Source organism: Pinus tabuliformis, chromosome 1_2 (assembly GCF_031772625.1).
Source record: "Pinus tabuliformis cultivar Carrire ecotype Pingquan chromosome 1_2, CPIR1, whole genome shotgun sequence".
NCBI classification, from domain to species: domain Eukaryota; kingdom Viridiplantae; phylum Streptophyta; class Pinopsida; order Pinales; family Pinaceae; genus Pinus; species Pinus tabuliformis.
This window is the reverse complement of record NC_142298.1, coordinates 681,315,791-681,342,760: the sequence shown is the minus strand read 5'-3', so window position 1 is coordinate 681,342,760 and position 26,970 is coordinate 681,315,791. Positions and strand designations below refer to the sequence as shown.

The 26,970-nt window shown below is 38.0% G+C and overlaps 1 protein-coding gene across 1 annotated transcript; it reads right to left on the bottom strand.

Annotated features, from left to right (window-relative positions):
* Positions 1 to 2,210: 2,210 nt before the first annotated feature.
* Positions 2,211 to 2,621, bottom strand: LOC149207538 (uncharacterized). Its single transcript, XM_089398075.1, has one exon. It carries the CDS (start codon positions 2,619 to 2,621, stop codon positions 2,211 to 2,213), a length of 411 nt encoding a protein of 136 aa, XP_089254201.1.
* Between the last annotated feature and the right edge of the window lie 24,349 nt (positions 2,622 to 26,970).

The window sequence follows — 26,970 nt, the reverse complement described above, 5'->3', positions numbered from 1 at the left end:
ATAACCATACCTTGTTCTTTTCGGCGCTGACTCGAGTGGATCGCCTCTTGGACCAAGATGAAATTGTCTACCAACTGCCTGCCTTGGATAAAGCCGCCTTGGTTCTCTGGGATGACTTTAGGGAGGATTTTCTTCAATCTGTTTGCTATAACTTTAGTGATCACTTTGTATCCAATGTTGCATAAGGATATTGGGCGGAATCTATTAAAGGAGTTAGCACCTTTTTCTTTGGGAATAAGGGCGAGGAAAGCTGAGTTTGTGCAGCCCCCAATTTTTAGCATTCTTGGGATTTTTGAATCATTTTCATAAAATCCTTCTCCACTATCTGCCAGCATGTTTGAAGAAACCTGGGCGTGAATCCATCAGGACCCAGAGCTTTGTCGGGTTCCATTGCAAAGAGCGCTTCTTTGACTTCAATTGTAGAAATTTTATTTTCGAGAATCTGATTCATTTTTGTAGTGATGAGCTTGGGGACATCGTCTAACATTTTTCCGTTTTGGATGGTCCCCACGACTTTAGAATACATTTTTTCAAAGTGGTTTGATGCAGCCTTCTTGATGCTGACAAAGTCTTTTAAGGTGCTATCCTCATTTTTAATTTCTGAAATACTATTACAGCATTTTCTAGCTTGGGCCTGCTTATGAAAAAAGGAGGAATTACGGTCTCCAACCTTGAGCCATAGACTCCTAGACTTGAGCCTCCAAAATTCCTCTTCTACCAGGCATGCCCTATGAAATTTTTGTTGCAGCTAGTATTCCTTGTCTAGCTCTTCTTTGGTGATTTCGGCAACTTCCAGATAAAGGTGCTGAATTTCCAGATCTTTTGAATTTTTTTTCTGTCCACTCCAGGATTAGGCAAGGTCTTTACCCAACCCTTCAGCATCGTTTTAACCCTGCGAAGTTTTTCCTCCCATACAAAGAATGGAGATCCCTTGACCGGCTCTTTCCAGCACTCTCTAATATTTTGCAAGAAATCTGTCTCTTTGGTCCATAGGGAGCTAAACCTGAAAGGTATAGGCCCTATATCCTTAGAAGGAATCAGTTCTAGACTGATAGGCTTATGATCTGAGACACTGCTTTGGAGAATGTGCATTCTAGCCTCCAGCCCCAAGAGAAGGAAGGAGCTTTGGACAAGAAATCGGTCAAGTCTTGCTGCTATGTGTCTCGGTCCCGCTCTCTTGTTTGACCAAGTGAACGTGCGTATGACTGGTTTTATATCTAGCAGGTCCCATTCTTGCATGAGATCTTCAGCCCATTCTCTTGCTAGATCCCTGACTATGCTGCCTCCTCTTTTTTCTGAGGCTCGGAGAGTGAGATTTAGATCTCCGGCAATGATAATATTTTCCAAGTTTTCTAGATCTGCTAGACTTTTGATGGAGTCCCAACAGTTCTTTTTCTCACCTGCATTGTTAGGAGCATACACATTGAATATACAAATAATCTCCTTTGTTTCTAAATGCTGCAATTTTAAAAAAATCCAATGGGTATTTAGGGACTCAGATATTACTGAAAACTTGTTTGAGTTCTAGAGCGCCCCAAGTCCTCCCAATGCTCCCCGGGCAGACATTGCATGCGCTCCATTTTTTTTCCAAAATTTTTTGCTTGCTTGGAGGACGGCTATGTCCTCCAACTTGGTCTCCTGGATGAGGAGGATATTTGGGGATTCCAATCTTTTTAAGCTATGCATTGCTTCTTCCTTAGCAGAGGTACCCATCCCCCTACAATTCCAGGAGACAATCTTCATTATTTATTTCTGCCTTGGAGGGCTCCCTTAGAGCCCTGTGATTGAATCCTAGTCGCCTTTGGGGTTTTAGATAGGAGCTTCTCTAGCGTTGGCTGGCTTCCCTAGAGTTTATCCTTGTAGGTTTCTTGTTCTCTTTTATCTTTTGCAGATTTGCGCCCTCGTGTAGATCTTCTGGGAGAGGACTGGGATTCCCCGATTTCCCCTTCTTCCTCTGATTCTTCGGACTCTTGGGTTTCCTCCTCTTCTTCTGAAGCCTTCTCTTTGGTTCTCTCTGGTATACTTTTGATGGAGGGGGAAGCTTTAGGGGCAGAGATCTCCTTTGGTACTTCTGTATCCTGTGTGATCATGATTTCAGATCCAAGGATTTCAAATTTATTTCCTTGGCTTTCCCTGGCTGATTTTTTAGCAATGCCCTCTTGAGGGGTTTTGGCACTGCCATTTGTGTTCTTCCTGTGAGAGGTTTTGGATCACTTTGCCTGATTCCATCCATCTTCCTTTCCTTTTTCTTCCACCCCTTTGGACGGGCAGTCCCTGGCAAAATGCCCGTAGACATGGCACTTCCGGCATTTGAATGGCAGTTGTTCATAATCCAGTTTCTGTATATGAGTCCAGGGACCAACCACTATTTTGACGGCTTCCAGCAGTCTGACCTCCAGGTCTACCTCTACACAGATTCTGGCACAGTCATATTGATCCTTGTTGTTAGCCTTGTCTATGAATTTTCCAAGGGTGTTGCCGATATGCTTCAAAGAATCCCAGTTCCAGCAATGAACTGGTAGGTTGGGGAGCCTCACCCACACCGGGACCGCTGTGGGCACGTCCACCGCCGGATCGAAGTCTGGTGTCCATTTGTTTAAGTACAGCCCTTGGGGGCCCATGAAGTAGGGGCCATTCCTGAAAATTAGGTCTTTGTCTTCTTTTGCAGAAAATTCGAACAAGAAGTAGCCTCTCCCGAGGAAGTAAGAGGTTACCTTATTTTGGATCAGAGGTGCCCAGTTCCTGGCAACCCAGTTCTCGGTCGTCTTCGGCGAAGGCCAGAGTCCTGTAAACTGACCTACCAGAGCCCGATCTGCCAGAGAGAGAGCTACTTGGATCGGCCCTTCTGCGGGAGAGCGATCTCTGGGATATCTTCCATCCTTTTCACAAACTTTGCTGCTTCCGTGCATTTCTTCTTAGGCAGGGAGGCTAGAAGGGATTTGAAGGCCTCTGCTACAGAGGGAGGAGGAGGGGAAAGAGGAGGCTCCTCCATGGTGAGCCAAAATTTCCAGCCAGGGCGGCCGTAGCCGGGAGCAGGACCCTCGGTGGATCCCCGCAGGTGCAAAGACGAACCCTCCGCGAGTACCCTCGCAGGCTCCTGACAGGTCTTTCTGTGGACTCTTACGAAGGCTCAGAACGCGTGGTGAGCGACTGCGCACGCAAGCTCGGCTCCCGCGGAGTGCGGGCTTCGCAGGTTGCAGAGCTCAGGCCTCTCCAAAAAACTCTGAATTCCCTAAATTCCAGCAAAATTGACATGTATCCTATCGCCACATAGTATTACTTTGCCAATATCATCAATTAATTGTCAATCTCGTGCATTGGAAATGTGAATATATAAAATCTGATAGAGATTTTTAAAAACTTGAGTTTAAGTTATTTAATTTGTAGAATTCGAGTGCCCCAAGGGTTTTTCAGGGTGTTAAACCCATTTATGCATTCAAAAATGCATTTTAAACAACAAAAAATCACGATCTTGTTTGAAATTGTGTTGCCAGATTCTAGTGAAAAGGCCATTTTTTATATAAGTTAGACTACGCTATTATCAATAAAACATTTTGATTGGGTCAAATTACATATAATTAAAAGTAAAATAAAATTAATAATTAATAATTAATAATTATAATGATAATTAATAATAAAACCAACCTAGATCCATCTTAACTATCCACCATGTGCCGAGAGAGATCAAATTTGTTGAGATGCAAACTTTATTTAGAGTGAAAAGAGATTTGATTTGTTGAGATGCAAACTTCATTTAGAATGAAAAGAGATTTTATCCCTTTGGGTGCTTGGTAGATTCAAGTTAAGATAGGTCTAAGTGGATACTAATTCAATGTGATTTTACAAAAGAAGCATGGAAATTTATGGTGACAATGACATAAGGAAAAGTAAGTGGAGTGAAAGTATATTATTGGAAAGCATTTTAAAAATGGTTTGAGAAGAAACCCTCAAATAATAGAGAACCTTATTTCTACTAGTGTAATGGCTATATGGATAGATAAAAACATATACATTTTTGAAGATAATGAATTGCAACCTTTTAAATTACGACAATAATTTAAAATGTCAAGGAATTAAATAGACTTCAAAACTAAAAAAAACAAGAAAGATAGGAAAATTGAAGGGAGACATAGTGTAATGGTTATATGGATAGATAAAAACATATACATTTTTTAAAATAATGTATTGCAACTTTTTAAATTACCACAATAATTTAAAATATCAAAGAATTAAATAGACTTCAAAACTAAAAAAAACCAAGAAAGATAGGAAAATTGAAGGGAGACAAATTTAAATCTTGGAATTTCTTTGATGGTGCATGTTAAAAAATGTCGAGTGATTTTCCTATCAAATCTCACAAAATTATTTCAAAATGGAACGAGAGGTGAAATAACCAATAATATTTTTGAATAAAAGACTTTAGAATAATTCTCTTACCATTTAATAATATATATATATATATATATATATATATATATATATATATATATATATATATATATATATATATATATATATATATATATATATATATATATATATATATATATATATAATATATAAAAATTTAATGGTAAGAGAATTATTCAAGATAAACAATCTGATAATACTTTGATCGACCAAATGAAAACATTAAAACCATAATTTTTTTAATTTCTTTCTTTCCCATGTACGCAAACACAAAACACAACATGGAAGTGAACATTCCATCTCATTCAAAAAATTGAAAAATAAGGAAAAAAGAAACACAACATGGAAGTGAGCATTATGTCATATTCAAAAAAAAAAAAAAAAACCATAATTAGTAATTATGAACTCAAATGGGTTGCAGGGTTGACCTTTTTTAAGAGCGCAGAGGGCTCGGGGGTGAACCCTTGCCACCCTGACCCTCTGTTTTGCACCTTCTTTCATCAGTGCAGCGGGGGATTTCTTCTCTTGATGTGTGGGTGACATCTTTATTTTAGGACCCTCTGAGGTGTTCGGGGTTCATTGTGGCCTCCTACCAGCTTGCTCTGCTACGATTTTCTTCTCATCGGGTTTCTTGACGGTGTCTGGGTTTGGGCTTCACTACTACCCAGATTAATGTTTTACAGTGCTACCATTATCCAATGTCGCTCCTACCCTTCTCGTCTATGTTTGATTTGCTTCGCTACGAGGCTATCGAGACATTGTCATTGCTATCTAATGCCCTCTTTGTTTATTGTTTCGTCACCCCGATTTTGGACTTTTTTTTTGGGTTTTCCTGGGTGACCAGTCCCAGGTTTTGAGTTTTTTTCCAGGTTTTGTCTTTTTTTTTTCCAGGTTTTCCAAACTTTGTGAAGTTTTTTCGATATTCTTCATTCAACCTTAGATGTTAGGAGAGATGGGTCTGATCCTCAGACCCATTAGCTGCTAGATCTTTTCTGCCAAGGCATTCCATACATTTTATCTCTTATGTTCCTACATTGTATCTTTTATAGTCATGCATTGTATTTTTTATAGGAGATTGTTTGGTTCTCCCACATTGTATGGACATCATTGTACTCAACAATCCCTTTGACCTACCTTGTGGTCAATATTGGACATAAATATAATTACCTTATCTATCTTATCTTATCTCTGGGTTGTTGTACCTGGTTTTTTGTGTGCATGTGATGAGGCATCTTAGAGAATCTCCAAATGTTTCTTGTTGGTCAAAAAATCTTCCGGTGCTATTTTCGTGCCCATCAAAGTATCTTCTTGTATTGGAAAAGTGCCTCTCTTTGTTGGTGACATAGTTATCCTTTTAAATCTTGTTTGTGAGCTTTATGCCCTTCTTTCTTTCAGAATTTTGTTGGGGTTTACTGAACTGCATAGTTATAATTGATTGCTCATTGTTTAGGCTATATTAGTGCACCCTTAGGGGTTCTTTAATGAGCGTGCTATTACTTGGTTTTCATCAGAAATAATGATATTTTGGTTTCAGTGTATATGATGTATGTAAACAACTTATTATTATTAGTCCCTGCCAAAACTAATAGGGACTATTGTTTAATCGGTATGCCTTGAAATATGAGATGGTGTACAAAAATATAGATGATTAGAGCCAAAATTTTGTTGCTCATGTTTTAATTCATTTTTTTCCTAACCTATTAAACATTATCAAGGCTTTGTGCTAACGAATAAAAAATTATGAGGTCTTATTTGGAGTCATACCGAGGCATATAGAAGAAAAACTTAAGATTAGTTAAAGTGATATAGAGAATTTCTTGTTCAAATGAACAAATGCTACTTTAACTTAATTTCTTGGCATTTTATGTTTTCCATGCTAAGGCTTATCAAGTGACTATTCTAGTTTTGCAGTAAAAATATGTTATGCATTCGTGTCAATGCTCCTGCATGGCCCATATGTGTCAACACTCATGCATGGCCATGTTGTACCATTTGGACTTGTTTCTGTGACTGCATGACTGTTCATTCTTTCGGTGCTAATCTCATATGTTACATAATTTAACTTTGATTTTGTGGTAGATTTTCTTTGTGCTGAACTAGTTAGAACGATGGAAGTCTTGTTTTGCAACTCCTTCCAAGAGTTATTAAGCTTTATGTATCAACATGAATAATTCAGATAATGACTCAGAATGATTCAGAGAATGACTCAGAAAGGTTCAGATTAATGATTCATATAATGGCTCAGGTACAACTTTTTGTTCTATAGTTTTTCAAAGTTTTTCTTTGCACTGAAGTAGTTAAAACATTATTCTAACAAGACCCTCTGAAATCCATCTGTACTTGTATTCTTCTATATTAATTAGATAAATAAAGCCATCATTCTTCTGTATTCAATTAGTTGTATTCTTTTGTATTAGTTAGATAAATAAAGCCAACTGAGCAGATAGGCATCTAGAAAACAGATTGGAAGCGAACTTGAGAATCCTATCTGCATGTGGGAATCAGAGAAATGGATCCTGCAAACACCTTAGGACCCTGCCTGCAAAGAAAAATGGATCTCGTAAAGACCTTAATACCTTGTCAGCAGTCCCAATATTCACCTTCCACAGCTTCACACGTTGGTGATAAGGATGCTCGGTTCCATCCTTACTGTACTGCAATCTATCTTGAGTAAAACTAAAATGATAAAATTTGCAGGAGCCTTTGCAAACCCCAAATTCAAAAATCACTGGGACTGAAACACGAGACTCGGAGGCAGCAGTGGGAAACCACAGTGGAATACAACCCCTGATTAATGACCTGGAGCTCACTCATATAACGGGGGAGCTAACCAATGAAATAATTAATAAGATGAAGGAAGGGCACTAGCGTGAAGTGAAAGGGGAAAATCAGATATTTTTATACAAAAGACCAAGTTCTTGAACCCAGATGGAGAATATATATGGTTATCGAATTCCTGTGCACTGATGCTTTCTCCCTCCATGTGAAACCCTTCGATTCGATCTCTAATGCTTATCTATTGCGGCTTCTTAATGCTAGAAAAATCTCTGATGCTAGTCTATTGTGGCTTTTTTCAACTGGCAAAATGTTCCTTCCTGCAAAAGGGGTTTTGCATGAGCCATTACTCCTCGCTTGGTACAATCACCAGCTCCAGGCATACAATTGCTAACTCCTTCCCCTGGTATAAAGTTTGAGTCTCCCCCGAGTTGGGAAATTAACCTTTCCTTGGCCCTTGCCTTCCGTATTTTCCAGGTTCGATTTTCTTCCAGATGCTTCACCTTCCCCATTTTTCCGATTCAATTTTCTTTGGGATGCTTTGTTCAGCGAATAGACAGGTGTGGCCATAGCCCTCAAGCATCTATTGTGCTGAAATTTTCCAGGGCCAGATCCATTGCAATGAAATTCAAAATCTATTGCAATTAAGCTTCATGCCCGAACGTATCCACCCTGCCTGTGAACCGAACCCTATTTTTTTTAAACCAGGCTAACAAATGAAGATGTTGAGGCATAAAAGTTCATCTATATATAATATAATTTTGATTGATATATGTATATGTATTGTGGCATATATATTGCAATATTGTTTAATCAATGAGTGACAACATATATAAATAGGTTTTATATAGTTAGTATATATTTTATAGTTGGTATATAATATACACCCATTCATATGCAACATGGTTTCTTTTAATAGATACACATAATATTTAAAAGAGAAATTTTTTTTGCGAAGGTGCTAATGAAATCAATTATATTATTAAAATTGGCCCTCGTTCAAAACTATACTTTGTATTGGTCTTAATTCGATGAAGTAATTACATAATTGGAGGAGTTCTTTTGGGTTTTGGGAACTGCAATGTTGCATAATTATATATATTAGTTTTTTTATATATTAAATATTGGTTTTTTATATATATTAAATATTGTTTTATATATATATGGTTTGTATATGAGGATTCAGACATTGAAAATATCGAAAAAATACACTGAAACATGAACGAATTAAAGGGTGTTTTAGTGGAGACTACCTGTGTTTCATTCAACAATCCAGTCGAGTTCAAAGCTGAGGATTGTAATGGTCGTTCAAACGCACCAAAAGGGTACAAACCATGTTGTTGGCAGATTACCATATAATGATTACTGATCACATGGGCTCGCACTGTTTTGCTTCCCCAATCAGATTTAATATTTTCAGTGAACTATGTCATTAGTAATGATATTATGCATATCAATATTTATTGAAAGGAAAAACACATTTGATTTGAATAATAAGAAATACAAAAAGTAAATTTATCTTTTAAATATATTCCTGAAGAATGTGTTCCAAAATTTTTAAAGTATAATATATTGCATTTTCGTTGTAATTTTTTTAACAATTTTAATTTTTTTTGACTTGTTAAGTTAATCTAACTACAGTGATCTTGGAGCACTTATCATCATCATCATTAATCATCATTTATTATTTTCAATTGTTTCCTATGAAAAATATCAGCATGCAATAAGGTTAGAGAAGCAACACTACATCCTAATATAATATTCATTTTATTAGAAATAATAATTTTTATATCTATTAATGTTTTCAAATCTTCTATTCTTTGGATGTATCTTACACTTTTAAGGATAATTGGTAGTTTAATATAAAAGACTCTTGATTTTCTTTTAGAGATATAAAATTATGAATGGAGTAGTCTACCTAGGCGGAGGAATGGCCTGGTTTCCGTTGCTGCCGAGAAAAACCTCCGGCTCTGGCCACCGGCAATTCCTCCGCCCAACGCCGCCACCCTCCGCGAACTCCGCCCAGCGCCGCCGCGAGCTCTGCCCAGCACGATTCCATGAACTTCCAAAGACTAATAAACAGGGATCCGTGGCGCAATGGTAGCGCGTCTGACTCCAGATCAGAAGGTTGCGTGTTCGATTCACGTCAGGTTCGATGTTACGAGTTCGTTTATTTTTCACCCAGATGTTCTTTTTTAAATAATTACCAAGCTGTTCCAGATAGGCGGCAACGAAATAATGCTAGCTACAAGGATTGCAGACAGGACAACCAGAGCCAATTTCCTGCAAAAATCCATCAACTGGTAACTGCTAATCACCCATGATCAAAAAGCCCATCCTCTGGCCTTGCTGCTGTGGTGGTTACTATCGCCTTCTTCTTTGCAGGCCATGAACACTGGGGGACCAGATGGTGGAATTGAGAATCTCCGCATTTCCACCATACGCATCCCCAATTGATCTTGCAAATGGCTTTTTACTACCCAGTCTGCTTATTAATTCAGAGTACTTGTCAGTGTAGGGTTGGTGTTTTCTCCATCGAATTGACCTGGCTGTCAGAGATTTTTTTGGGGTAAAATGGTTTGGCACGACTGAGAAAAATGGCATGAACAAAAAATAGATTAATCTTGTCATGGTGACGAAGGGAATGAATGTTCGATTGGCGAAGGGACATGTCAGCTTCATTCTAACGATTCAAAATCGAAATCAATACCGCGCGCAAAGTTACATGTGCGCCTCAGTTATTCGATTCAGAATGTACAGTGTTTTTAGATTTAGAGATCTTTCACTGGAAAGGCGAACTGCCAAAAGGACCTCCGGACTGGGACGCAGCCGACAGAGAACATCTGGGAAAATAAACGAACTCGCAACATTGAAACCGACCTGAATCGAACATGCAACCCTCTGATCTGGAGTCAGACGTACACCCATTGCACCACGGATACCTGTTTATTAATATTTGGAAGTTCACAGAATCGAGCTGGGCTGAGCTGGGCGGAGCTCGCGAAGGGTGGTGGAGCTGGGCGGAGGAATTACCGTATTAATATTTGGAAGTTCACCGAATCGAGCTGGGCTGAGCTCGCGGCAGAGCTCACGAAGGGTGGTGGAGCTGGCGGAGGAATTACTGGCGGCTGAAGCCGGAGGTTTTTCTGGGCGGCAACGGAAACCGGGCCATTCCTCCGCCTAGATAGACTACTCTGTTCATAATATTATTATTGACTTTTTAATTTCTTATATAAGTTAATTTAAAGTTAATATGAATTGAAGTAAATTAAATATTGAAACTCTGACTTTTCTCATAAATTATATTTCTATTTAATTTTATTTAAAAAATAGAAACAATATTTTTATTTAATTTTATTTAAAAAATAGAAACAGAGAAGTGTGATTGGCATATTATATATAGCAATATTAAATTACCTAAATAAGCGAATGGGTCATATTCCGGGAATCTAATGTCATAATATGCAATAACCGAACCGAACACATACCAGAGGTGGTGGCTGGAGGAATTATAAAAAAGGAAAATTATTTTCAACGTGAGAAAAAAAATAATAACCCTTACATGGACACCATCATTACAAAAATAAGGAGCAGGTTGATCAGAATTAAATTGAATTTAAATGTTTTATGTTTTCGTTTATAATTTAAATAAGATAATATAGTTTAAATAAATATGGAGTAAGTTAATCAGCAAAAGAGTGATATATATATATATATATATATATATATATATATAGATATAAATACAGATATTTGTTTCACTTATAAAAATAGATTTATTTAACTCACTCTTTTAGCTTGTGAGAATGAGAAAACCTAGATAAATTTATTTTTAAAAACAACATTCTATAACACATGAGAAAACACAGCAGGTGAGAATGAGAAAACCTATAGATAAACTTATTTTTTTAAAAAACCTTCTATAACACGTTTGAAATGGAGTGTGTTCACAGTTTTTTGCGGTTATATAGAGGCCATTAGGTATTTTCTCGCTAAGTTTCCATTATGTATTTGGATGCAAAGCATTGTTTAAAACAAAATTTAATATTATTTCATTTTAAATTTTTTATAAAACCATACCATCAAATCCATGATTTCCATGCACTTAGCAGTAACCAAAACTCTTGGAAACATCCCACGACAAGACACATGATTTTAATTCTTGAAATTATCTGTCATTTTCTTGTATGCCTGCCACTTGTTCTAATCATGACTTCATGCTAAGATATTTTTGTACCTAATGGGGTGAGGGGAATGAATGTTGTATAAGAACCTACCTTCAGTGTGGGTCTGGAATATGCACGCCTAACCTTCTTTTCATAGCGACCAGGATGGGAAACAACCCAGGAGTATGGTCCTCTATATATGTGTGCGCTCTCGGTTTCCTATTTAAGGATCTCCGACAGGCTTGTTTAAGCTTGTCCGATAATAGATTATGAACATTCTCAACCCGCTACAATCCCTTTAGTTTCATGTAGTTCGTAGGGTGGGCCGTATCATCAAATCAAGTATATTTTGGAAATTTTCATTGTGAAATGGTCTCGGCACCAATCAGAGTTTAGTGTCATATGTTTGCAATGAATGTTCGTCCACTGGAGAAACCGCCCATCCAATTAGAACATTCCAGCCTGTTAATTTGTTTCCTTCTGCATTTGCCAGATGACATAACCTTGTTTACAATTTCCTGGTGTTGTTGTCGTTTACAATTTCCTAGGGTTGCTGTAGTGTGCCTGCTTTTACTCTTTTTGCAACAACCTGGCTGTGACAACAAATTCGCACTGGTGAGTCCTCATCTTGATTTTTCTTGAACATATTTAGGGTTTGAAGGCTTGATTGCTAAAATATTTTTGAAACAATTTCATATCTCTGAAAATATTTCATATATTTTTGAAAATGTTTCATTCTAGGCAGCAGGAAAATAATACTTATACAGTCATTCACAAGTTACGTATAAATTTTATTTTTCCTATTTTAAAATTTAAAAAACATTAAGAGTCGGTTGTAGATTGTAGATGAAAAAAACTAAATTTTATGAAATAAATCTCTCTTAAAAATACTTGCGATTTTGTGTTAGAACAAAAAGAGATAGGTTGTTTAGTCGAAGATCTTGTTATTTCTTGGAAAATACTATATTTTTTCACTTAGTATTTTAGCAATAGTGTTTTCTTGGATGGGGAAAGGGAGGGGTAATTTCGTATCGACATGTCATAATTATCATTTACCTTTTTTGCAACATTATGAGAAGTTTTATGGTTTTGACAGCCTAAAATTTAGGTGGTTTTCTTGCACTTTTCAAGGATTCATTATTTTCCTCTTGCAGTCCGGGATTACACAAAGAATATCTCTAGTTTTCTAGAGAGTGGATGGTAGTGTTCATTATTCCCCAGATAATTGATAGATTTAGATTCATATGTTGGGAAGTAGCGAAAGAAGATGTTGGGAAGCAGCTAAAACAGATGTTGGGAAGCAGCCAAAATAGAGTGAGAAGTTTAATGAAAAGAATGTTGAGTAGTTGTTGGGAAGTAGTGAAAGAAGATGTTGGGAAGCAAAAAAGTAGATTGAGAAGCTTAATGAAAAGAATGTTGAGTAGAGTTGCGACAAAGAAACATATAGATGAGAAGAAACCAATTCAACGGCAAGTTCTGGACAAACCCACACTCTACGAGATGGGGTTCAGCTGTAATTGAATAGATTGACAAAAATTCACTCTGCGAGATGGGGTTCGACTGTAGCTTAATGGACTGGATTGATAGTATATTGTAGCGTGTGACTATGCTGTAAGCCATGCACCGTCCATAGTCCTGCCAATTTCAGTAACGTTTCTTGCAGCTTTATTTGGAAAACATCTTTACATCGCAAAATCCTCCAAAGTGTTAGAGTGCTCCATTGCTGGATCAGGGCTTCAAGATGAATACCCTAAGTGGAGCGTAACATGGGGTAGCGATGTTTATGGCAAGGTGCCCTAAATGAGAAAATCATAGCTCAATAGATTTCGTTTGGATTTTAGCTCCAGCTTTGCAACCTGTTTGTCGGTCTCAGTATGTTTTGTCACTCGTCTGCTTCTATTCTAGCTTGGTTTTTTATTTCAATGTATAGATCAATGTACAAAGAAGCATATCAGGTAAGCCACTAACTCTGTGAATTCGTTAAAATTAATTAAATGAATAAAACTCAAATGAAACAAACTCGATAATTGAATGAATAAAAGTCCAATGAAACAAACTCGAATGAACTTGGATAAAATGGTGTTGTAAACTTAACTCTTATATTGTTGTACCTTTGCAGGGACCGCCTCTATTCACTTCAACTAACCAGCAGCTTAAGAAATCGAAAAGAAGATACTTGTTTTTCGATAATTGAATGAATAAAAGTCCAATGAAACAAACTCGAATGAATGAATCAAATGGTGTTGTAAACTTAACTCTTATATTTCTCTACCTTTGCAGGGACTGCCTCTATTCACTTCAACCGACCAGCAACTTAAGAAGTCGAAAAGAAGATACTTGTTTTTTTCAATTGCAGCACCACCTAATGCTGTTAATCTACCCACTTTGAGAATTTGAGCGCTCTGTCTCCATATACCCCAGGCATAAGAACCCAATAAATCTTTATCTCCATATACCCGAGGCATAAGAACCCAGTAAAGCGTAGCGTACGATGATAATGCCTTCTTACTATTCACTTCAAATGTAGCGTACAATGATAATGCCTTCTTACTATTCACTTCAACTGTAGCATATGATGAAAATGCCTTCTTACTATTCACTTCAACTGACCAACAACTTAAGAAATCGAAAAGAGATACATGTTCTTTTCAACTGTAGCACCACCTAATGCTGCTAATCTACCCACTTTGAGAATTTGAGTGCTCTGTCTCCATATACCCTAGGCATAAGAACCCAGTAAATCTTTGTCTCCATATACCCGAGGCATAAGAACCCAGTAAACCCAATAAAGCATAGCGTACGATGATAGTGCCTTCTTACTATTTTTCAAGAATTACAGAGAAGAATTTTGCAGTTGCGGAGACTAAGAAAAAAGAAAAAAGTGCCCAGATTATGAGGCACCACCTATAAGGGAGATCTTGGTGGTGAGACCACGGCAAGACTTGTTAGCAAGATCGTGGCAAGACTTCGTGAGTGCCTTATGGGCAATATCGTGGCAAGACACCGCGAGTCACATAAGCCAAGAGTGCCAACTACCACATGTGCAACCAAGCATTGGTTGTGCCAACTGCCACATGTGCAACCAAGCATTTAATTTTATATAAATAATGTTATAGCAACCCTGGCATTATTCAATCATGTCACAAAACCTTATTAATATTATGCATTTTAACTAAGTTATGAACCTCTTGGCCTCAGGAAGAGGCCAAATAAGACCTCAGAATGTTTGATAGCTTTTGATTCGCTATCAAGAAACTTTTTCCATGTAATAGACTAAAAAAAAGGATGATTTATTAAAAAAAGTGATTTATTGCATGCAAGCTCGACTTTGGATTTAATCATATATTATTTGTATACTGGCTTAAAATAAGGCAAATCGATTACAAGAGTCCTTGTCATCCCTTTCGACTGGGACTAATAACTACTTGAATCAAAATAGACCAACACACTCATACATATATGGATGTGTAAACTAAATATTAAGGCTTGTAAATAAATATAAAGTTAAAACAATAACCCTAACTATATACCGCATGAACATATAATATATGTAAGCCTAAATAATAGTATGATATTTGCATAAAGTACAAAGCATAAAACAGGTGGTTGGACTGCCTACTGTATAATCTCTAGATCAAACCTTTTTTCCATCAAACCCATAGACTCTTGTAATGCTAGTACTACTACTTTAGTTGATTGAGAACATGTATTAAGTTTATTAGCATGGATCAAATGATGGATGCTCTTTGTTGCCCACTGCGATTGAACCGAAAAAGGCACTTTCACTCCCAACCTGCAAGGTTATTCGAATGAAGAGATGCAAAGAGATTTAACAATCACCTCACTTTATACATACAATAGATCCCATTGTAATTTCCGAATCAATTTAATTATGTGACATCTATGTTGATATGAATGCATTATATATATATAAATATATAATCAAAGACATTATAGATATACATAGTTTCACCCAAAATTTAACTCGATCTTCTCATATACAAACTATATATATATATATATATATATATATAATTTATTAAAAAAATAAATTAAAATAAAAAACAATATTTAATATATATAAAAAAACCAATATTTAATACATATAAAAAACCTAACATATACAATTATGCAACATTATAGTTTCCAAAACCCAAAAGAACTCCAATTATGTAATTACTCCATCAAATTAAGACCCATACAAAGTATAGTTTTGAACGAGGGCAAATTTTAATAATATATTTGATTCCATTAACATCTTTGCAAACAGTTTTTCTCTTTTAAATATTATGTGTATCTATTAAAAGAAACCATGTTGCATATGAATGGGTATATATTATATACCAACTATAAAATATATACTAACTAAATATAACCTATTTATATATGTTGTCACCCATTGATTAAACAATAGTGCAATATATATGCCACAATACATATACATATATCAATTATATTTATATTATATATATCTGAACTTTTATGCCCGACATCTTCATTTGTTGGCCTGGTTTAAAAAAAATAAGGTTTGGTTCACAGGCAGGGTGGATACATCCCGGCATGAAGCTTAATTGCAATAGATCTCACCCTGTAGAATTTCATTGTAATGGATCTCGCCCTGGCGAATTTCATTGCAATGGATCTCGCCCTGGCAAATTTCAGCGCAATAGATGCTGGAAGGCTATGGCCATGACTATCTATTCGCTGAACAAAGCATCCTGAAGAAAATTGAATCGAAAAAATGGGGAAGGTGAAGCATTTGAAGAAAATCGAATCTGGAAAATACAGAAGGCGAGGGCCAAGGAAAGGTTCATTTCCCAGCTCGGGGGAGACTCAAACTTTGTACTAGGGGAAGGAGTTAGCAATAGTACACCTAGAGCTAGTGATTGTACCAAGTGAAGGAGTAATGGCTTATTCAAAACCCTTTTTGCAAGAAGGAGCATTTTGCCAATTGAAAAAAGCTGCAATAGACCAGCATCGAAGATTTTTCCAACGTTAAGAAGCCACAATAGATAAGAATCGGAGATCGAATCGAAGGGTTTCATATGGAGGGAGAGAGCGTCAGTGCACAGGAATTCGATAACCATATATATTCTCCATCTGGGTTCAAGAACTAGTAGTCTTCTATATAAAAATATCTGATTTCCCCTTTCACTTCTTGTTAGTGCCCTTCCTTCATCTTAGTAATTATTTCATTGGTCGGTTCCCCATTATATGAGTAAAATCTGGGGCATTAATTGGGGGGGTTGCATTCCATTGTGGTTCCCCACTGCTGCCTCCGAGTGTCGTGTCTCAGTCCCAGTGCTTGTCTAAGTCCCAGTGATTTTTGAATTTGGGGTTTGCAAAGGCTCCTGCAAATTTTATCATTTTAGTTTTAGTAAATCTTATCATTTTAGTTTTACTCAAGATAGATCGCAGTGCAGTAAGGATGGAACCGAGCACCCTTATCATCAGCTTGTGAAGCTGTGGAAGGTGGATATTCGGACTGCTGACAAGGCATTAAGGTCTCTGCGAGATTCATTTTTCTTTGCAGACAGGATCCTAAGGTGTTTGCAGGATCCATTTCTCTGATACCCACATGCAGATAGGATTCTCAATTTTTCTTCGAATATGTTTTCTGGGTGCCTTCTGCTCATTTGGCTATAAGGTTATATATGGTCAATTTCCTTGATGAGATTTTGGGCATGAAGCTCTAAGTTCTATTACAAGGCAGGCTGAGATTCTAACCAGAAGTTATGTTTTTTGAATTTTGAAAAGGCTTGCAAACATCAAGTGGGATGCAAACAACTTGTTGGCTCACTTATTAGATGAGATGAGGGATGTTAGCTGGATTGATGAAGCTGGTTTCTGCGTGTTGGTGGACCTCTACCGACCACTATGTTCATATGGATGGAGACATTGTAGGTTGCCAGGACGGTCTTCTATGGTATAAAGATATTGGTCAACATGAAGTTGGTAAATTCTCGATGGCTGTTGTTTAAGTGAAAAGCCAATAGTCTTCTAGAAGATCAGAGTTAGCTTGAATCTCATTCCTTGAGCGCGACAGAATCAGGTCCCCATGGCACTTTTGTAGGAACATATGACTGGCATGGAGGTCCTTGAGCCTATTATATCAATAATCACCTTTTTCTGCACCTCCAGAGTAGGACTCTTCACAATTTACTTTTTTTAAATTCTTATGTACAAAATTTTTGCACTTCGCCTCCTCACAAAATTTCATTTTTTAAAAATTCTTATGTACATAATGTTTGCTAGGTTGCCTCACAATTTTTTACCTTTGTTTAATTCTTATGTATATAATGTATGAATTGTGCTTTATGTGGTCGGCTAGCCATGCACGCGCCACAACAGAGAACATGATTACAAAACCAGAACATAGAAACTTTCACCCCAGTTGCAGTGGTGAAGCCACAACATCTCTTACATAAATTTAAAAATAACTTTTAAATTATGCAATTTCAAAAGAAATTTTAAATTAGGTAATTTCAAAAATTGAAATTTGCGAATTCAAAATTTCTGGTAATTGTAGTGTTCAATGTGACAAGACGGTAATTCAATAGTAGATACATTATCAATTAATAACAGATAAATTATTTATTTCATTTCCTTGGTTCTTTAACTGAGCTTTTCGTTGCATTTGGAGGAGAGCACGCGGCAACGACGGAGAAGAGTGCTAGTAATATCATCCAATAGAAGATCATCGTCATGGGTAAGAGCTTATGAGTGTTGAACAGGTACGTATCATCAACCAGTGCATGCAGTCTATCCTTCCAGGTTTCTCTTTCCGGAAGTTTCACATACTTTCTGCCTAGAAAGCCATCCATTTTTTGACTATTCGGAGTTTTCTTCCCTTCCTGGGGAGGAGGCTATCAGAGCATTCTTTCCTGAGTGTCTATCTGTTGCTTCTCATCTGCCAATTTCTATCGGGATTTCTGCTGAAGAATATCAACTCTGCTTTGCGCTTTTGTCTCTTTTCTGGACGTGTTCTTAAATTACCTTTCTCGCACTCCGCTTCGGACTTGCCTGCATCTCTCCAGGTCAAGCTCTCTCTCTGCCTTACTTGTATGATGTTATGGGTTATTCTAGTATAAAAAACAGTTTTTTTTATTCCAGAAGATTTGTTGTCAACATGGAAGGTTTTTAATTATATAAATATCTTTCTATATAATTTACCTGCTAAAGAAATGTAAATGGAAGCTTTCACCGGGGTAGCATACTATTAAAAGCATTGTTTTCTGGGTGGTTTTTAAGTTGTATTTTTTTCTAGCTCCTGAAGGTGTCATGTAAGTAATATGTCTGAGAATTCGGTCTTATATCGGTATTGGAAGTCGATATTCAGGATTCAGAAGTTCTTCGTTATCACAAAACCGTGTTCTGACTTCTGTTGTACGCTGGGGACTGGGTGGTGCATTTGTGAGGTTTTTTGCTGCTGCATTGTATGTCCGGAGGAAGCCTCATAGGGACTCTGTCATAGTAGATTTTCCTGAGTTTCCTCCTCCAGAAACCTCTGGTCGAATCCTATTGACCTCGCTTCTTTGATCTTTCTGGGCCAGATAATCTCAAGCGTCCCCGGTTTTTTATCAACGGCAACCTCCATCTTTTCTCCATAAGTTCATTCCTTATTTTGGGATTGGTCCATTAGTACTACATTCAGGGAATTTATTTCCTCTTGGGTCGAGATAGGACTCTCCAATTTAAGACAAGCCGACTATTTTCAAATTTCCCTTCTCGTCGGACATATACTGTCTGTGTAAAGTCATCTTACGTAATCTCGAGGGATAGATGTCATTCTTATTTCCTTCCTTCTGATGTTTTTCCAAAATCCCGAGGAGCTTCTAATATATCGAGGCGGACTGCGCATTTACCATTCACATACTGTTCCTCTGGGGATTATATTCATCAGATGTACTTTCAGAAGGCAAATCCCGAGACATATCCTCTTTGGATTTTTAACTGCACTCTGATAGATAGAGTTAGGTGATCCGTGCAGTATGGAGTTATTATCTGATTCCTCCGCCATGGAAGAAATGATTCAGGCTGCCATCAAAGCAGAATCATCTCATGAAAATGCCAGGCTGGCATACAACTGGCAGTCCACTTTGGAGGACATGATTGTTCGCCCGTCTGAGCATTTTAGTCAAGGAAAAAGTGTCCCTGTAGGAAAAGCAAATCAGAAGCCTGCCAAGACGACTCCTCCCCCTTCTGCTATCAAAATAGACAGCATCCACCTGGTCGATCGCATTGAAAGCCTAAAAGGAAAAGCTCTAGTAGGGAGGTGGTTCTTCCCAGAAATGGACGACCAGAAGTCGAGATGCTGGCTTGAATCTCAATGGAAACCGATTATAGGATATGTCCCCATTATAGCCAGATTGCTAAAGGGGTGGTATTGTTTCCATTTTTTGAAGTCGGATGATCTAGAAGCCATCTTCAGGCATCAATGGGTTTTCAAGAGAAGCTTCCTGGCTTTACATAGATGGTATCTGGGCTTCAACCCGCTAAGGAATACTTCGACAAACAATCTGATTTGGTTAAAACTTCCAGGCTTGCCTCTAGAACTATGGTCAAAAGAATCCCTGGCGGAGATTGGAAATGCTATTGGTAAATGCGTATATGTTGACCATGGTGCCTTGGAGAGAAAGACAAACGGGTGGCGTGGGTTTTAATAGAAAAAGCTTTCAGAGGTGGCTTCCCGGAATATATTGATATCCAATGGAAGGAATATACAATCAAGCAAAGATTGGATTTCTGGGGGATTCCGTTTAGATGTGCTGCTTGCCATCTTACTGGCCATCTATTAAACAATTTTTCTCGGTGCATTCCCAATCGAAAGTACCATAATCAATTATCTGCTAGATGGCGAAGGGTAAAAAATTCTCGGTCTGACTAGCAATGGTCATCCTCCTCAAAGAGCCATGACACCTCAGAATTTGAGGGTCGACATATTCCTCTATCGGAGGATAATCTGAGCCCCCCGCCGCCGCTGAATATCCCCACCCCGGTAGAGCCCATTTCTCCCTCCATGCCCCCGCTGGAGCCAGCATCTGACTATGAATCCCCTATCAATCAGTTATCTCTTCCCTTACCTCCCTTGGAGCCGTCGTTGGACAGAGAAATTCCAAACCCTCCCCCGATGCCTCATCCATATGATATAGACAGAAAAGAAGTTCATCTCATTAAATCATCCTCGCCATCTCCTATAAAGCATTCATCATCGTCCGGTAAAGGGAAGCAGATTATGATTTCGGCCACCCCTGCAAATTCTCCAACCTCCTCACCCACAAACTCCATTGGCAGCGATTTGGACTTTCTCTTGAGCAAAAAATCGCTGGAGCTCAGAGCTCTCTCCATCCATAAACCTGGATCTCCAAAGTCTCCTCATATCAGTCCAAAATCTGCCTGTAATATCACGGTCAGAAGAAAAAACAACAGGGGCAGCCGACATTTTAGGGGCAGAGGAGAGGGGGTTGGAAGGGGGATTCACAATTTGGCCCTTATTGATGTCCCGATCATGGATATGACAGAAGACTGGCCTCTTAGAGCAAGCAAGGCCGACAGTATTCCAAAATGAATTTTATTCTATCATTGAACATCAGGGGTCTAGGTGCAGACCAAAAATTTTTGTCGTTAAAAAATCTTTTTATCTCTGTAAACCCAAAGATTATACTTATACAGGAAACCATGCACGATTCCTCAGTGGCAATATCCTATTTCAGGAAGATGCTCCCCTCCTGGTACATATCTGCTGTTGGAGCAAATGGGCTCTCAGGAGGATTAGCGGTCCTCTGGGATCCACTATGGATCAAAGCAAAAACTTATAACTGTTTAGCTGGCATCCTAGTCTCGGCTCACCTGAGAGGACAAAAATCTCCCATAAATATTTTGAATATATACGCTCCCTACAGGAACAGACTATCATTTTGGGAAAATCTGTTTGCCTTTGAGATTTTTGATGTTGATTTTCTATTGATTGCAAGGGATTTGAATCTCACTTTAAGCATGGATGAAGTATGGGGTTCAAATAGGAGAGGGGATCCATTGGCTGTGAGAATAAAAAATGAACTATTGAAAAGGAATTTTGTGGATATCCTCCCTCCTCAAATGTATCCGACGTGGGAGAATGGAAGAATTGAGAAGGCCTATATTGCAAAGAGACTAGACAGATTTCTTATTCATGCCAGCTTAATCGACGTGATGGGCATGCCTTTTTCAACGATAGAGAGGGTTTTCATCTCAGACCATCGTCTGATTATGCTTGGATGGAGGGCAAATGGTTTCAGGAAGGGATACTCCTTCAAATTTAACAGGACTCATTTGGAGGACCCGGAGTTTGATGAGCACATTAAAAATGCTTGGAGTGAGATGCTAATGTCTAATCCATGCTCGTATTTAATGACTTTCAACGACAAAATGAATCATATTCGCAGTGTGGTTAAAAAGTGGCAGTCCAACAAAAGACAATCAAACAAAATCGAGCTCCGGAAAATTCAATTGGAATTGGATCAAGCAGCGGAAGCTATGGCTGCTCATCAGCTATCTTTCCAGATGAGGGTTCATATAAAGGATTTACAGAGGAGGAAAACAGAGTTGCTGAAACAGGAGGAAATGTTCTGGAGGTTGAAGAGCAGGGCGTTGTGGCTTAGGGAAGGTGACAGGAATACGAATTTTTTTCATAACTTTGCAAATGCTAGAAGGGAGAAGAATTCCATTTGGAAAATAAGAGATGGAAAAGGTGGTTTTATATACTCCCAACAGGAAATTACAAAGGAGGCAGTAAGTTTTTTTGAGAAGCAGTACAAGAGATCAGAAAACAACAGTTTCCAGGATATTTTATGGGGCATTGAAGTGTTCCCTCAGATGTTTGATGAGGCCTTAAATGATAAAAATTTTCGCCCAGTTTCCGCAGAGGAGCTGCTAAGAACAATGAAACTCTTTAAAAGGGACAAATGCCTCGGCCCGGATGGCTGGTCAATAGAGTTTTTCATCCATTTTTTTGATCTAATCAAAACAGACCTGTTAAAGATGGTTGAAGCAACAAGGATGTCGGGTAGCATCAAACAAAAATACTTCCTCCATGAATATTGCTCTCATACCAAAAGAATGGAATGCATAATCGTTTATGGAGTTCCGTCCAATTTCATTATGTAATATCTCCTACAAAATCATATAAAAAATAATTGTTGAAAGAATCAAAGGAGTCCTATCGTCATCTTTATCATCAGCCCAACATGCATTTCTTCAAGGAAGAAACATCTTAGACGCGGTGGCATCAACTCAAGAAGGCCTTTCTACTATACATTCAAAAAAGAAGGATGCAATCATTGTTAAGATCGATATTTTTAAAGCACATGATTGTTTGGATTGGGGCTTCATCAGATGTTTGCTGACGAAGATTCGTTTGAGGATCAACATGATAAACTAGATCATGGCATGCGTGGATAAGGTGAATTATGCGGTTATTATAAATGGTCTTCCATCGTCCTTCTTCCCTGCATCCAGAGGCCTTCGCCAGGGATGTCCTTTATCCCCACTGCTTTTCATATTAGCTATCAACTCCCTCAGTTTACCTATTAACAAGGCTGTACAGGAAGATAGATGCCGGCCATTGCACATATGCAGAAATGTTGCGATCTCCCATAATTTGTTCGTGGACAACATCATTCTGTTTGGGATTTTTTGCAGAATTACTTGGCTTTCATTCTATGAAATTTAAAATTTTTTCCAGAGGGCAACAGGGATGCTGATAAATTGCTCGAAATATATTGTCTATCATAATGAAATCCAACAAGAAGATATAGACTGGTTATGCTCTCTCTTTGGTATTGAGACTCGTTCCATCAGTGGGGGAATCAAATATCTGGGGTTTATATTGAAAGCAAATGCTTACTCATCAGTGGATTGGCAATGGATCCTAGAGCGATACTACAAGAAAATATCTGGGTGGGAGTACAGAAGCCTCTCTTTAGCAGGTAGAGTTATTTTGGCACAGTCTGTATTAAATCAATTGGCTATCTACTAGGCTCATTTGTTCTTCCTCCCTCAAGCATAATCAAAACAATGAATAAGCTCACTGCTAATTTCATCTGGGGGGGTCAGGCAGGAAAGAGAAAATTTCATCTCACGAAATTATCCCATATTTCTCTGTCGAAGGAGATGGGAGGATGGGGTCTTCTGGATTTGCGATCCTTTGGTATGGCTCTCATATGCAAATCATTATGGAGGGGTGTTTTCGAAGCCGGGCCCTGGAGCAGAGCTATCCAATCGAAGTACCTAGGCAGAAAGGATATTTCCTTCTGGTACAGAAAAGAAAGGATTGGCCCATCCTATGGATCGCCAATTTGGTTAAGTTTGCGTAAAATGGGATATTTTATTTTTATTTTATTTTTATTTTTTCTTCTGAAGAATCTGATTTGGCATTTTCAATCCGGGAAAAGGATCCTTATCGGAAAAGATGCATTCCTAAGTGGTACGGAGGAGATCGTTGTCCTGGAATCCTTCCTCGCTCTCCTTCATAGAAGAGGTATCTTTTTCTAGGATGGTTTAATTTCTGAGTGGCTGGGTCCAATTCCTATGTGGCGTGATGTGGATAGTTTGCAAATGCCAGATGCCTTGGCTGCTGAATGGGCCCATCTCAGGATAAAGCTCAGGAACAATGGCATTTTTCACTCATCGGAGCATGATGCATTAATTTGGAAAAGTGCAAAAGGGTCTCATTCCATTCGGGTAAAAGATGTGTATCAGAGCCTGATCAAGCAAAAACAGTCCTCCAAGTCTTTTATTTTCCCAACTGTTTTATGGAAAGTGCGATGCCTGTCCAAAATGGTTTTATTCTCGTGGTTGTTATTCCATAATAAAAACCTATCATGGGAGAATTTAAGAAAAAGAGGGTGGCAGGGGCCGAGCTTCTGTCCCATCTGCAGGTCTGCAGCGGAGGATAATCATCATTTATTTATAAGTTGTCTGGGCACTCAGAAGCTATGGTCATCTCTCGAGATCTTCTTCGGCATTCAGTTCTAGTTTCATGCTACTATAAAAGAAGCTTTTATGTGGTACAACGAGCAATCAGAGTCTTGCAGGTCAGTATTCATCATCTCTGTATGGTGCATTTGGAAATGGCGCAATAGTCCCATTTTCAAAGATAAAAACCCTTCCCTCCAGGAAATTCTCCTTCATATCTCTTCTATTTATGAAGCTATCCTTATCCCTCCCCTCAAGCAGAAGAAACAGTTTATCATCGACCCTCATCTGGATATCTCATTTGTGCCGAGGGCGTTTTTTGATGGCGCTGAGAAAAATGGAGCATGTGGCTGTGGTTTTTTTATTATTGTAGATAAAGACACAAATTTTTCTATATTTTGGAATGGAGGAAGAGGCACCAACAATTTGGCTGAGGCAATGGCCCTTACTGGCCTTTTATACTTCTGTCTCTTTCTTAATCTTCAGGGGGTTTCTATCTATGGAGATTTAAAGATCATGGTGGAATATGTCAAGGGAAAAAACTCCATCTCCAATCCTCATCTTTTTGGTTGGCTAAACAAGATAAATTTCTACTGGAATCTTCTTAAGGAGGGCCCAATCCAACACATCTACATGGATAAAAATGTGCAGGCTGATGCTATGTTGAAGAAGGGTCTTCTCGAGGCTCCTGGTCATTGGCATCTTCAGGTCTCCATGGAAAGCGATATCTTCTTCATTCGGGTTTTTTTATCCTACTGACTTTTAATTTCGTCCTTGCAGGTCTTCAAATATTTTCAGTGTTTTGATGCGCCAACATTATTCATCCATAGGCCTTTTAATCTTATGACGGGGTTTTTCTCCGGAATCTCTCCATATAGTCTCATTCTTTTTATGTCCGATTTGCATTGGTTGTCTGCATCTTTGAAGCGGTATATCTCCTCATGTGGTCGATCTGCTTATGCGGATCCTTTTCTGTTTTCCTGTATCAGTCTCTTCAGTCTCTTTCAGTTTGCTGGCAGTTCCGATTGTACAACCCTGCCTCCCCAGTTTTATGCTTATGGTTTCATTTTGCTGATCCAAAACTCTTTATTGGGTCACATGTTTTTGTTCTTCATCATGTATATGGGACTTTTTATATATCTTATATAAATACATAGTGCTTTTTCATCCTGAAAGAAGCTGAGCTTTTCGTTACTAAATAAAATTTCAAATTTCTTTGTATTATTTCATTCACCTAGTTCTTTATTAACTGAGCTTTTCATTATTAAATAAAATTTCATATTTCAGATTTTAGTTTTGACTTTTATTTTCCAGACTCGGCAATGGTGAACGAATTCCTACCGACTTCAAGCTTTTCATTACTAAACAAAATTTCAGATTTCAGATTTTAGTTTTGATTTTCATTTTCCAGACTCAACAACGGTGGACGAATTCCTACTTACTTCAACCACCAATATTTACCACAGTTGCAGGTATGGTATTATTATTAAATTTTTTTTCTTCATTTAATTCCCTATTTCTTATGTGATTTGACAGATAGCTTTATTTATCTAATTCAATATTACAAATAGAAAGCTTAATAGCTATTACTTGAAATATTTCTAAAAATAAAATAAGTCTCTAAAAAAATAGATCTATATTTAAAGAACATCATCTCATTTTATATAGCAAATAGAAAGCCTAAGAACTATCACCTCCAATATTTCTATGTGACATGTTCAAGACATGGTTAATAACTAATCTATGGATAAAATTAAATAAAAAAACAAAGAGTATTAATAAAACTTATTTACTTTTTTTTACCTCAGATATCATATTGGTCCTGCTCATCATAATAATGCATGTACAATTTATATGACATAGTGGTTTTTATAAATGAAATGTGTGTTTGGTTTACAATATTGGTTTAATGTTCTGGAGGAAGGGTTTAGAAATCAGATAACCAAACTATCGCATTCATTACCCTTAACCCCAGCATAGACATATCTCTCGAAATTTCTAGAGGGCGTCGTTGTTACACAAAAATATCGTCACCATGATTATTTGGAGTCAGTATGGGTCTATCATCACTTGTACTGTCCTCCTAAGCAAGTCTCAAACCTCAACTCTTCAAATCAAGCTTTGGAAATGGGAGAAAGACATTAAAAATCAATGTAACTCTAGTTCCGCACTTTCTCTCACTGTCACCTGCGGTCCCGCACCTTCTGTGTACAAAAATTGCGGACCTGCCCGCTCTGTCCCTAACGGTGTAGGTGCGGACCCCTGTGAAAGTCAAAAGGCGCAAGTTTTATCTTAAAAAACTCACTTTGGGTTAGTTCTAGAGGTTTCTAGAAGGAATTTTGATTGGATTATTCGCTCTGAGGTGGTTCATGCATCTCAAAAGAGAAGAAGCTAATCCCTTGATGAGAGGAGCTATCCCTTTGAAGTAGGGCTTTATCCCTTTGAAGGAGGACCTAGTAACCTCCCTCCATTGCACTATAAATACAGGCATTGGGCTTGTTGCTGGAGAGGTTAGAAGCTGAACATTTTTGAGGGTAAATGTTGGTGAAATCAAGACTTCCTAGTTGAGCTTAAGAGGAGAGATCACATACCTTTTTGGCTTCATTGGGGAGTGAGTGAAACTTGTCAAAGTAGAGGAGACTTCTTGCTGGACCCTGGGAGGAGC